General features: G+C 47.7%; 1 protein-coding gene across 4 annotated transcripts in view; it reads right to left on the reverse strand.

Moving 5' to 3' along the window:
• Window positions 1-2700: 2700 nt before the first annotated feature.
• The window catches only part of Ubox5 (U-box domain containing 5), a 46735-nt gene continuing 35337 nt past the window's right edge, over window positions 2701-14098 (reverse strand). For 3 of the 4 annotated variants that reach the window (XM_006984540.4, XM_042276240.2, XM_076570648.1), the window contains 2 exons: window positions 7214-7375; window positions 2701-4816 (listed from right to left, as the gene is read on the reverse strand). In XM_006984540.4, the coding sequence (XP_006984602.3) occupies window positions 4608-4816; window positions 7214-7375 (371 nt within the window). In that variant the 3' untranslated portion in view covers window positions 2701-4607. The remainder of the gene's footprint in view (window positions 4817-7213; window positions 7376-14098) is intronic. The other variant, XM_006984542.4, reaches the window with a different exon arrangement.

Raw genomic sequence — 14098 nt, forward strand, 5'->3', positions numbered from 1 at the left:
GTGTTCCCATTAGAATTTCTGGACTAGAATCCTAGAGGGAACGTGACCAGGCCATACATATGTGACTTGGCTGGGTAGTGTCACATTCCCCTCCACAGGGCTTGTACACCTGTGTTCCCTCCAGCAGGACTTAACAGAGCCTGTGAATGAATGTGCAGCTCACCAACAGGCTGGAGTTAAAATGTTGAGACTTCATCAGTTTTCTTCTCACTGGGACGAGTTGCTCGTTCCTGTGTTCCATTGTGTTCCTTTACCCATCCTCACCCTTCCCAGGACTCCCAAACTACCTATTGACACGTTGAAAGGTCTATTTGCCGCTTTTTTTTTTCTTTTTTCTGAGACAGGGTTTTATGTAACCAGGCTGCCCTCAAATTTAGTATCTAGTCAAGGGTGATTTTGAACTTCTGATCCTCCTATCTCTACCACCTGATTGTCGGTCTTAAAGTCATGTGCCAGCCACCATGCCTAGTGTGTGCAGTGCTGGGAACTGACCCCAGAGCCTCGTGAGTACTAAGCAAGCAGCCTTCCAAATGAGCTACACACACCCTTTACTGTGCTGTCATCTTTATGCTAATTCTCATACACAACTGGGCCTACTTTGGGATTTTTGTTTCTTTAATCTATAATGGATTAGTTCTTCCAAAAACACCCAAGCCCAGCTCTGGACTCTTGCTTCTTGAGCAAACTGCAGCGGACAATGGGCTGAGCATTAAGCTATACCAGGCCCCAAACTTCAAGCTCTTCCTGGTGACTGACTGTTCTTCCAGTAAGCTTGATAGGAAGGACAGGCAGTTGTGCCCAGAATAGCTAGTAAGCATGCTATATACACAGTTCTTGGGGCTGGGGAGGTAGCTCAGTGGTTAGATGCTCTTCTTGCACTTCCAGTGGGGTTAGATTCCCAGCACCCATTGTCTGCCGGCTTAAACTACCTAGAACTCCAGTTCCAGGGGGACCTGATGTCCTCTTCTGGCCACCACGGGCACGCGTGTGTGTACGCACACCCTTACACACATATAAAATGCCCCATTTGGGGCTGGGGTTGTGGCTTAGTAGCAGCTTACTTGCTTCAAGTGCCCGAGGCCTGGGGTTTGATGCCCCAGCACAGGTGCCCGGTGGGAACGGCTTTTAGAGGGGTGTTGGGAGAGACACCACCAACGTATTTTGAGTGGCAGCAAGTAGTGATGTCTTGCTGCTCGAAGACACAAGCAGTCGTAACAAGTTGTCCCTCTCCTTTTTCGTCACCTCTGTGCCCTCTGGGAATCCTCTCTTCTGGGAAGATCATGAGGATGTCACCTGGTGGTGAACACTTGCCTAGAATGAGACCCCAGGTGTCATCCCAAGAAATGGGGAAGAGGAGGGCATGGCAGGTAGAGCCACTTCAGCAAGTGGAGCCAGGCAGGTCAGTGGTTAGCACAGGGGCTCAAGCCCATCTGACAGCCCAAGCCAGCCTGTGCTCTTCTCTCCTTCGTTTAGGAGTCTTCCACCCTCGGAGAAGGGTTTCTAGGACGTGACGGACACACCACCTCTTGGCCCTGCACTGTGATCACGTTTAACTGTGACGGCAGAACTGGTCTGTATCTCAACTGTCCAAACCAATAGCTCCCAGGCAATGTGGCTGACTGGTGACCCTAGGAATATAAATTCAATTTGCTTTGTTTTGAGACAGGGTTCTCTCTGTTCCCCAGGCTGGCCTCAAATGCACAGGGGTTGGGAATACAGACATGAGACATGCCACCCAGTAACTAAAGCTGACTCTTCTCAACAGCGTGGCTTTGGCCACTTCCCAGCCTGGCTCTTCCCTTTCCACTCAGAACCTGAGAGAAGATGCTGCACGTGCGAGCGGCCGGGAGGCCAGGTGAGAAGACAGCAGGTCTGAATAGAGAGCTGTGGGGGGAGCCGCAGGCCGGGTCCTCCTTACAGAATCCCCGTGGGAGCTCTGTGGGAGAAGGCCAGCCCACAGGAGCCCCACTTCCGCCCCAGTGGCCATCACAATGGCATTCAGGTTTTTGTCACAATGCCACTGTGCGTCACAATGCCACTGGCAGTGGGGGGCTGGTCTTTTTGTCTGCAGACCTAGTTACAGGCACTCAGCGTCAGAGGACCCTGTTTCCTGGGAACTGGAAAGGGGCCTCAAGATGGAGACCTATAGGAAGAAGTCGAACAGATGTGGGGCTGGACGAACCCAGTCAGTCTCAGGACCCAGGGTCTGCAGGGACCAGCCGCCCGCCTGCAGGGAACAGGGATTCTCCGTCAGCACTGAGCAGCTGCTGGTCTTCTTCCTGGCTCTCTGGTTCTTCTATTTCTTCTACTTTCAAGACTAATTCTGACAGAGCCTCCCTTCCAGCTGCTCAGGGGGTGGCTGAGGGTCAGAGCCTTGGCCCCCCAGGGCAGCTCACCTGTTCGCCTAGGGAATGAGGACCCAAAGCCTGCAGCAGCCGCTGTGTGCCTGTCACCCCCAGCTGGCCTGCCTTCTGTTCTCAGAAGACCGGAGTGCCACATGTCTCCAGCAGGTCCAGCCTTGTATGACCCCATTACCAGGCAAAGGCCAGGACAGCTATGGAAGGCTGCCAGGTGGAGGCACTGTTGTGGCTGAGTCTTCTTGGTCAGTGGAGTGGAACTCGGCATGTTTCCTGGGAAGGTGTTTTAGGCCTGGTTTCAGGCCCAGTCTCTAATGACAAATAAAATGCCCATGGGGCCAAATAACATATTTCTTTTTATTTTGGTGTCTTTGAGATAAGTGTTTGCTATGTAGCCCAAGCTGGCCTTGAACTCATGGCAGTCTTCCTCGTGTTTGGGTTTACAAGCTTGTACCACCCCAGCTTTCATTCTTCTATTCTAGGGAAGAAAAACAGCTCTGTGGTGCTGGCAAGGGTGGAGAAAAAGAACACTTCCTGGGGGTGGGGGTCAGATCTTGAAGAGAAATGCTTAGTCACATTAAAGGGGTGGGGGTGGGTCCCCACTGGACTCAGGGTAAGTCCTGCCCACCCCAGGGGCTCCCAGACCTCGTTTTGCAGCAGAACAGGACAAGGACCTCTGGATAACTGTGGCTGAGGAGCGGCATCTTGGGGGCAGAGGGCTGGAAAGGCCAAGAGGGAAGTGGGTCACCCCGGAGACCGTGACAGGCGGTGGGTGGGTTCTGACCCCCAATCAAACCCTCTGTACTTGCATGGGCTAGGGACAGAACACAGCAGGGGAACTCGGGCAGAGTGGGGATGTGCGGAGCCCCCAGACAGTGCAGGTCCCATGACGGCCGCGGCACAGCTGGCTGTGGTGTGCAGGAGAAAGGAGGCGACATCCCCTACTGGCCACGGCTGTGGACATATCCCCTGGGGACTCTCAAAGCAGATTCCCTAAGCCTCAGGACGGAGCCCTGGCGACCTGAAGGATGGAAAAACATGTGGTTCAAGAGACTGTAATTTATCTTAAAGACAAGGCGGAGCATGCCTGCAAGGGACAGGGACAGTGCGGTCATCTGCACAGATATTCTTCTCATGTCTAGAAGCTCTTGACAGTGGACAGAGCTGCACAGAATCCTTGTTTTCTTTGGGACTCCATAAAGTTTAATTTTGAATGGAAAAAAAAATGTAGCCTACGGAGCCAGTGAGGTGGTTCAGAGATTAGAGGAGACTGCCACGTGCTAATGACCTGAATTTCAGTTCTGGAACCCCACAGTAGGAAGGGGTGAGCCAACTCCTGGAAGCTGTACTCTGACTTCCACAGGTACACCATGGCACACATGTGCCATATACATAGACAGAATTGGTTAAAGATGTTGCCTATACACAAATATTCTCCTGCAGTGGGCTACATACAGAACAGGAATCTCCTCCTTCAGAGAGTGGCACCAGAGCAACCAGACAGACTCCGGCACCTGGCCTGATAGAAGCTACTGGCCATCCCTAGCACTGACACACCCATGCTGGACAGATCGAAACCACTGCCTGACAGGCGGCAGGCACTGCACATGGCTGTGCTGGCCTGTGTGCCAGGAGGAAGCTTCAGTGAATGTCAACTGTCTTTGTATTAAGGCTCCAAGTGTCTGCAGGGTTGGGAGGACACATGGCTAAGTCATGTGCTTAACAACCCCTACAATGGTCTACTTCGGAGTGACCCTGAGGCAGAGAAGGCTGTGTGAGGTCCCAAGTCACAGTCTACTGAACACCACCCACAAAGCTCCATTAGAAGGTTGTGTGCAGCCAGGTGGTGGTGGCGGCGGCACACACCTTTAATCTTAGTACTCAGGAGGAAGAGGCCAGTCTGGTCTACAGAGTGAGTTCCAGGACAGTCAGGACTGTTATACACAGAAACCCTGTCTCAAAGAATCAAAACAAAACGAAATAAAACAAAAGGTTGTGTGCAGGTAACATGGGGCTCAGGTTGGGGAGTGGCAAGGCCGGCCAGGGAGGATAGGAATGCCCCCCTAGCCAGCCTATGGCTTCATTATCCTGTTGTTGCCTAAGCAGGAGTGGGGTGTCCTGCCCAGCTCCGTAACACACCAGGAGGTGCTAAAACCCAAGAGAGAACAGGGACGCTGGGGTTCTATTCTTGCTTCCTCCACCTGCAGGTCTCCCCCAAAATGGGGCTTCTCTGGTTGAGGCTGGCGTTACTCAAAAGTGGACCCGAACCACATCCTGGCTGGTGACTGGCTGCTGGCAGGCTGTGCACATCATGGGCTGGGAGCGTTGCTTCACATTCAGACAGGGTCGGCACAGAAGGTGGCCACAGGGCAGCTGGTACACAGGCTCCTTGGTGGAGTAGGAAGAAAACGCTCTTTTGCAGGAGGCACACTCTGGACCACAAACACTCCTGGGGTGCTCTGGTGAGTCAGAACAACAAGGCAGGATTAGGTGAGGCTGGTCCTCAGTGAAAGCTTTGTCCCTGGAAGCTAGGGACTGGCAGGCCTCCCTCCTACCATCTTTATCAGTCTTGATGCTGTCTATGAATGCTTAAGAACTGGCCTCTACATGCAGTGCATGGACCAGGTCTGCCCCCTGGCCTCCCACACAAAGTGTACATTCCCCTGCCAAAGCTAGAGCAGGGTACAAGCTTACCCTGACAAGATAAGCTGCCAAAAGAGGGAAAAGCAAAATGTGGCCCAAATATCAGGGTCCAGACAGTCAGGGGGGAGGGAAATCACCAGAGGGGCTTCAATCTGTCGGCAGCTGCCTTCTAACCCCTCAGTCTTTTTCTTGAAACGCCTTGGCCTTGGGCAGGCCTTTCCACTGTAAGATGCACTACAAGATTCCCTTGGTGTGATCAAGAGGAAAGGAGATAAGGTCTACACCACAGGACACTGGGGCTCTGGGTCACGCCACGTGAATCTTAAGAAGTGGAACACCTCTGTGATCCACTAACTGTCAAAGAATCTTCTGACTGTGTAGGACAATGGGGCCATGGACGATGACGAGCACAGTAGAGAGCTCACGGGAGCCTTGCAGGGCTGGGAAAGAGGATGCAGAGTCAGTACCAGAGTGTCCCCCAGAACGACAGTGAAGAAAAGCACAAAAGCGGCTGATGGATGCCTCGGTGGGTAAAAGTCCTTCCTGCATAAGCCTGAGGACCTGAGTTCCACCTCTGGAATCCACAGTGGAGGAGAACCAACTTCTGAAAGTTGTCTTTTCACCTTCACGTGTGTGCTATGGCATGTGCGTACTGCTCACAGAGTAAGGACATTGAAGGAAAAACAGACTCCAGCAGAAGACAAGGCTCTTTACCAAATGGGCTCAGAGGGTGCTGGGGAGGAGAGCTTTGAAAACAGACAGGACAGTTCAGAATTATGGGTATTGGAGATGCCAATGAGAAGGATCCCAGCAGCTGTCAGGGAGGGTGGGGCCTGAGTTCCAAAGAGATGCAGGAGCCACAAGGGCGGCACTAGATGAGGGCACTCACTGACAGACTCTAATAATGGAGACTAGGAAGAAGTGGCTGAAGGACAAAAGAGAGAGACAGCCTGCCAACCACACCCCTAGATGCTGAGAGGACAAGCAGCATGAGACTCAACGGCTTCACTGGGCACTCTGAAAGACATGTTCTTGGGAATAGTTAGGGAAGAAGCGATCAGAGTGGGCACGAGTGAAATGGAAATCCAGATGACAGGAGGAGGAGCAGGCTCTGCATCAGCACGAGGAGTCCAGAGCCTTCCCTATCAGCCTCAGCAGGCTCCCTGTGTCCTTTGTTTAACAAGGGGCTCGGGGTGCTGGAGAGACGGCTCAGTGGTTAAAGAGCACTGGCTGCTCTTGCAGAGGACTTGAGTTTGATTCCCAGCACCTACATGGTGGCTCACAACCATCTGTAACTCCAGTCTCAGGAGATCTGACACTTTCTTCTGACCTCCACCAGGCATGGACATGGTACGTCACCTGGCTGAGATATAGACAAGGGAGCAGAGCAGCATGGACTCACTGCTCTGCTCCTGGTAACGGGTTCCATCTGAGCAGCTCTTGCTGCTCTAACTCCCTCCAGTGATGGACTCTGTACTTGGAACGTGAGTCAAAAGAAACCATTTTCTCACAGCAATAAGTAAAGAAACCAAGACAGTGTGTGGTGGTATTGTGTTCCCCAAAATATTGTGCACCCTAATAAACTTATCTACATACATACATACATACATACAGGGAAAACATTCATACACATAAAATGAAAAAAATTTAGTCAGTTCCTCACTTTGTATCTACCATACGATATGATCCTAGGTTATTTTTTTGTTTTTTGGCAAAATTTGGCCCATTAATCTACCACTGTGCTTTTCTAGTGCAATGATAAAAATGTTACCAAGAAGGGCAGAAGATGACATCTGAACCTTACACCGCTCTTCACATGTCGATAAATCACCCGGATGTCAGACAAGAGGAGCAGTACAGTCAGTCGCAGGACAGAACTGTCAGCCCACCACAGCCAAGGGTGACGGGAACGTCTGTAACCCAACACTCGGGAACTGGAAAGTTCAAGGCCAGCAAGACCCCATGTCAAAATAACCAAAACAAAAACCTATAGCAAAGGACAGCCAGGCTAGAGTCCACACAATGACAGGGCTAAAGATCTTGCCTGTGATGAGTCCCATTTCCGGCAGCCCCACAGCCCCTTCTGGAGAAGACAGGAGAGAAGTTCTCTCCACAGAACAGGAGTTACGCTAAGGGAGCTGGCTCTGCAGGCCCACAGAACAGGAAGCGACAGGCCCACATCCCGCACAGGGAGATGCCAGAGCACAACTCACCGGAGCTGGCGTCTGGCCTCCTGGCAGCACCACTCCCTCTTGTGCCCAGCTGCTGGAGCTGCCCCCGGGAGAGCCGGGCAGTGAAGCAAGGAATGGAGCCGAGGGTAGAAGTCAAGGCAATTTCTAAACTTTGCGACAGCTTCTGCTCATGGGACACTGGACCTGTTGAGAGACACGCAGACCATAACATCTCAGGAGGCCTCGCAAAAGAGAAACAGCTACAAGTTCTTGGAGGACCAGAAAACGACCCTCCGGACTTCAGACATGTGAGTATGAAGAAACCTCTTCTATGTCTCCCAGGACTGAGATTGCAGAACAAGCAGTCAACGTCTTGGGAATCCTGACAACTCCTCCCCATCTACAAAGCTCTAGGTGTTCTCCAGCTTTCCCTAGACAGAGTGTTGTGCAGGAGAGCGCCATCTTGAGGCTGCGATATAGAACTGTGCCTCCTTTTTCTCCCTCCCCTCATTGATTTTGGAGTGCTGGGGATAGAGTCCTGGACTTGTGCTCTAGACACCACACTACCCCTTAGCTACATCCCAAAGTCCTGTTACATTCAAAAGGCTGCCTGCTGGCCAAAGAAATAAGACAAACAGATCCCACCTCTGTTCACTCCCTACCCACTCTATGCTCTGCCTCAGCATACTGCCCTTCCCTCTGCATTTTTTTTTTTTTTTTTTTTTGAGACAGGGGTATCACTATGTAGCCCAGGCTGGCCTCAAACTCATGTTGATTCTTCAGCCTCTGCCTCTTGAATGCTGGAAATACAGGTATTTACTACCATGCCTTTTTGGTTTTGATTTTTGTTTTTTTGAGACAGGGTTTCTCCGTGTAGTTTTGGTGCCTGTCTGGGATCTCACTCTGTGGACCAGGCTGGCCTCAAACTCACAGAGATCCACCTGCCTCTGCCTCCTGAGTGCTTGGGATTGAAGGCGTGTACCACCACCACCCGGTACCATACCTTTCTTTAAAAAAAAAAAAAAAAAAGAAGCTAGGTGGTGGTGATGCCCGACTTTAATCCCAGCACTTGGGAGGCAGAGGCAGGTGGATCTCTGTGAGTTCAAGGCCAGGCTGGTCTACAACTCGAGTTCCAGGTCAGCCAGGGCTGTTACACAGAGAAAACCTGTCTGGAAAAGCTCAAGTGCCAGGAACATGGCTCTGTCGGTACAGTGCCTTCAGCAAAAGCAGGAGGACCTGAGTTTGACCCCCAGAACCCATGTCAAAAATCCAGGAGCACTAGATCACACCTGCAACCAAGTGCTGGGGAGGCAGATGCCCTGAGCCTGCTGGTCATTCAAGTCTGGCAACCCAAGTTCAATCCCTAGAACCCATAGTGAAAGAAAGTAACTAACTCCTGCAAGTTGTCCTCTGACCTAAACACACATGCCCACACACACACAAAACACACACACACACACACACACACACACACACACACACACACACACACACTGATAACACATAGAACCTTTTAAAAGTGGAGAGTAATTGAGGAACAATTCTGGACAACCCAAGTGGCTACCAACAGGAAGACAAAGGGAGGAGAGTATGTTTTACTCTGTATCACACCTGGGATCCTAGCACCTGGGAGGAGGAGGTAAGAGGATCAGAAGTTCAAAGTCATCCTAGTACTAAAGAGAATTCCAGGTCACCTATGTTATATAAGACCTTGTCTCAAAAGAAAAAAGAAAAGAAAAAGTCATCTTTAAAACTCTTCATTTGGAGCTGGGAAGAGTAGCACACAACTTTAATCCTAGCACTCAGTAGACAGAGGCGAGCAGATCTCTAAGTTTGAGGCTAGCCTGGTCTACAGAGGACAACCAAAGCTAAACAGAGAAACCCTACCTCAAAAACAAACAAACAAACAAACAAACAAAAACACTCTTAATCTAGGCCAACATAATGGCTCAGCAGGCAAAAAAAAAAAAAGTACCTGTTTGGTTGTTCAGTGACTGGACACAAGCTACAGTCATCCGGGAAGAGGAGCCTCACCTGAGAAAACGCCTCCATCAGACTGCCTGGAGGCCAGTCTGCAGACACTTTCTTGATTACTAACTGATATGGGGGGCCAGACCACTGGGGGTGCTGCTACCCCTGGGCAGGTGGGTCCTAGTATAAGATGGTATGAGAAAGCAGTGTGAGCAAGACATGATGAGCAAAAACCGGTAACCAGATCCTCTGTGGCTTCTGCTTCAGTTTCTGCCTCCCTTCTTCACTCAGTGACCGAGTGGGACCTAAGAACTGTGAGACGAAATGACCACTTTCCTCTGTAAGTTCTGGTCATGGTGTTTAGTCACAGCAGTAGAAATCTAACTAGGACAGTGGCTGCTCCAAAACTGATCCTCTGGGTTCAGCCTCTGGGACCCACACGCTGGAAGCAGAGCACTAATTCCGGAAGTCGTCATCACATACACATACAACCCCACACAAAAAGCTCTTAACTGGTCTTAGATTCCAAAACCCACCCACTTTGACTTTGCTTCAGTTTGGCATTTAAAATCTTCCGGAGTGAAACAAAGTGGTATAACCTATAATTCCAAAACTGCCAGGCAGAGGCAGGAGGGCTGTCACAAATGTAAGGCCAACCTTGTCTATAAAGTGATTTAGTTAAATGCCAATCAGGGCTATGTATTGTAAAGGGGATTCCAAATGCAAGGATGCAAGGATGGTTCAACATACGAAAATCTGTCAATGTAATGCACCATATAAACAAAATGAAAGAAAAACACATGATCATCTCACTAGATGCTTTGACAAAATCCAACACCCCTTCATGATAAAGGTCTTAGAAAGATCAGGAATACAAGGAACATTTCTAAACATAATAAAGGCAATTTACAGCAAGCCAACAGACACCATCAAATTAAATGGAGAGAAACTCAAAGCGATTCCACTAAAATCAGGAACAAGACAAGGCTGTCCACTCTCCCCATATTTATTCAATATAGTACTAGAAGTTCTAGCTAGAGCAATAAGACAACAAAAGGAGATCAAGGGAATACAAATTGGCAAGGAAGAAGTCAAACTTTCACTATTTTGCAGGTGATATGATGGTATACATAAGTGACCCCAAAAATTCTACCAGGGAACTCCTACAGCTGATAAACTCCTTCAGGAAAGTGGCAGGATACAAGATCAACTCAAAAAAGTCAGTAGCCCTCCTATACACAAATGATAAAAGTGCTGAGAAAGAAGTCAGAGAAACATCACCCTTTACAATAGCCACAAATAATATAAAATACCTTGAGATAACACTAACTAAACAAGTGAAGGACCTATTTGATAAGAACTTTAAGTCTCAGCCGGGCGGTGGTGGCGCACGCCTGTAATCCCAGCACTCAGGAGGCAGAGGCAGGCGGATCTCTGTGAGTTCGAGGCCAGCCTGGTCTACAGAGCTAGTCCAGGACAGGCTCCAAAGCTACACAGAAACCCTGTCTCGAAAAACCAAAATAAATAAATAAATAAATAAATAAATAAATAAATAAATAAATAAATAAATAAATAAAGAAAGAAAGAAAGAAAGAAAGAAAGAACTTTAAGTCTCTAAAGAAAGAAATTGAAGAAGATATCAGAAAATGGAAGGATCTCCCATGCTCATGGATAGGTAGGATTAACATAGTAAAAATGGCAATCTTACTAAAAGCAATCTACAGATTCAATGCAATCCCCATCAAAATCCCAACACAATTCTTCACAGACTTGGAAAGAACAATACTCAACTTCATATGGAAAAACAAAAGACCCAGGATAGCTAAAAGAATCCTATATAATAAAGCAACCCCTGGAGGCATCACCATCCCTGACCTCAAGCTCTACTATAGAGCTATAGTAATAAAAACAGCTTGGTACTGGTATAAAAACCGTCATACAGACCAATGGAATCGAATTGAAGACCCTGACATTAATCCATGCACACATGAACACCTGATTTTTGACAAAGAAGCCAAAACTATACAATGGAAAAAAGAAAGTATCTTCAACAAATCTGGCATAACTGGATCTCAATATGTAAAAGATTACAAATAGATCCATATCTGTCACCATGCACAAAACTCAAGTCCAAGTGGATCAAAGACCTCAACATAAATCCAGTTACACTGAACTTGATAGAAGAGAAAGTAGGAAGTAGCCTGGAACAAATTGGCACAGGAGACCACTTCCTAAATATAACACCAGTAGCACAGACACTGAGCACAACAATTAATAAATGGGACCTCTTGAAACTGAGAAGCTTTTGTAGGGCAAAAGACATGGTCAATAAGACAAAAAGACAGCCAACAGAATGGGAAAAGATTTTCACCAACCCCACATCTGACAGAGGACTGATCTCCAAAGTATATAAAGAACTCAAGAAACTAGACATCAAAATACTGAACAATCCAATTAAAAAATGGGCTAAAGAGCTAAACAGAGAATTCTCAAAAGAAGAATCTCAAATAACTGAAAGACATTTAAAGAAATGCTCAGCATCCTTAGTCATCAGAGAAATGCAAATCAAAACGACTCTGGGATACCATCTTATACCTGTCAGAACGGCTATGATCAAAAACACTAATGACAGTCAATGTCAGAGAGGATGTGAAGCAAAGGGAACACTCCTCCACTGTTTTGGGAGTGCAAACTTGTACAACCACTGTGGAAATCAGTATGGTGGTTTCTCAGAAAATTGGGAATGGATCTACCTCAAGACCCAGCCATACCACTCTTGGGCATATATCCAAGGAATGCTCAATCATACCACAAAGATACATGCTCAACTATGTTCATAGCAGAACTATTTGTAATAGCCAGAACCTGGAAACAACCTAGATGCCCGTCAACTGAAGAATGGATTAAGAAAATGTGGTACATATACACAATGGAGTACTACTCAGCAGAGAAAAACAATGACAGCATGAAATTTGCAGGCAAATGGATGGAACTAGAAATATCATCTTGAGTGAGGTAACCCAAACCCAGAAGGTCAAACATGGTATGTGCTCACTCATAAGTGGATATTAGATATAAAGCAAAGAACAATCAGACTGCAACCCACAGAACCAGGGAGGCTACATAGCAGGGGGGACCCTAGGGTGACTGTGGCTTATAATAAGTTTTGGTTTTGCCCAATCACTGGGTAAGCCTCAGTGAAACATTTCACTATTAGGATAAGAATTTGTACTGTATCAAGCTGATAATAGAAAAATAAATAAGTAATTTTTTTAAAAAGCCAAAGATCTGACTGATTTTGCTTTTTCTTCTGGTTGGTTTTTGTTTTTGATTGACTTTGTTCTTCTGATGGTTCTTATTGTGTAGCCCTGGCTGGGCTGAAACTCACTATGTAGACCAGGCTGGTCTTGAACTCACAGAGATCTATCTACCTCTGCCTCTTAAGTTATGGTATAAAAGGTATGTGCTACTATGCTCTAAGTTGCTTTATTTTTGTTTTAAAATTAAAACAAAACAAAACAAAACTTATGTATACGAGTGTTTGCCTGCATGTATGTTTGCCTGGTTCCCACAGAGGCCAGAAGAGGGAATCAGATTCCTTGGAACTGGAGTTACAGATGATTGTCAGCTGCCATGTAGGTGCTGAGAACTGAACCTGGATCCTCTGCAAGAACAGCTAGTGCTATTTACTGCTGAGCCATCTCTCCAGGCCCACATGCCAAGTTCTATTTTTCAAAACATACTATAAGAGACCTAGAGACAATTTTTCTAATTAAGGCACCAGAATTTCTGTTCAGGTGGTGTCAGATGAAATGATACTTTATATTTCTTTCCTTTAAACATTTTTTTAAATTTATTTTCCTGTGTACACGTGTGTACCCAGCTATGTGGGTTTATGTGTACTACTTGTATGCAGGTGCTGGCGGAAGCCAGAGGGCATCAGGCCCATGGGACTGCAGTTACAGGAGGTTTTTAGTCCCCTGATGTGACTATTCACCCCTGGAAGAACAATGAGTGCTTTTAATGGGTAAGTCATCTCTCCAGTTGCAATATTCCTTTCTTTCTTATCTTCCTGTCTTTTACAAAAATAACATGTCAGCTGGGCATGGTGGCTGTACTGGCTGAATGTGTGTCAACTTGACACAGTAGAGTCATCAGAGGAAGGAGCCTCAGCTGAGGAAATGCCCCCTTGAGATCCAGCTGTGAGGTATTTCCTCATTTAGTAATCAATGGAGGAGGGCCCAGGCCATATGGGTGATGTCATCCGTGGCCTGCTGGCCCTAGGTTCTATTAGAAGGTGGGCTGAGCAAGCCACGGGGAACAAAGCAGTAAGCAGATCCCATCTATTACCTCTGCATCAGCTCCTGCCTCCAGGTTCCTGCCCTGCTTGAGTCCCTGTCCTGACTTCCTTCAGTGATGAACAGCATGCTAAGGGATAAGCCAAATAAACCCTTTCCTCCTCAACTCGATTTTTGGTCATGATGTTTTGTCACACCAATACAAACTCTAAGACAATGGCGCATGCTTTAATCCCAGCACTTGGGAGGCAGAGGCAGTCAGATTTCCAAGTTCAAAGCCAGCCTGGTCTACAGAGCAAGTTCCAGGACAGCCAGGGCTACACAGAGAAACCATGTCTCGAAAAAAAAAAAACCAAATCAAAACAAAGAAACAACAATAACAACAAATGAATAATATGTCTTGTCAGTCTGAAAAGTTACACTAGACATTTCCAGGTTCAGAAGTTTCCAAAGCCAGCCCGGGCTGCACTGCTCAGGGGGCAGGACTACGGCTTCCAGGAACCACCGGTGATGGCAGAGGGGAAAGGCGGGAAGCTAGGCAGCTTAAATCTCACACTCAGAAACAATACAACTCACTCTCACATTTACTGAGCATGTTTTCTTCCCGCGAGGCAGGCCTCCAACTCCACATTTTTCCACTTCTCAGTGTGTTGTAGCA

The sequence above is a fragment of the Peromyscus maniculatus genome, chromosome 4, assembly GCF_049852395.1.
Source record: "Peromyscus maniculatus bairdii isolate BWxNUB_F1_BW_parent chromosome 4, HU_Pman_BW_mat_3.1, whole genome shotgun sequence".
In the NCBI taxonomy this organism is placed as follows: Eukaryota; Metazoa; Chordata; class Mammalia; order Rodentia; family Cricetidae; genus Peromyscus; species Peromyscus maniculatus.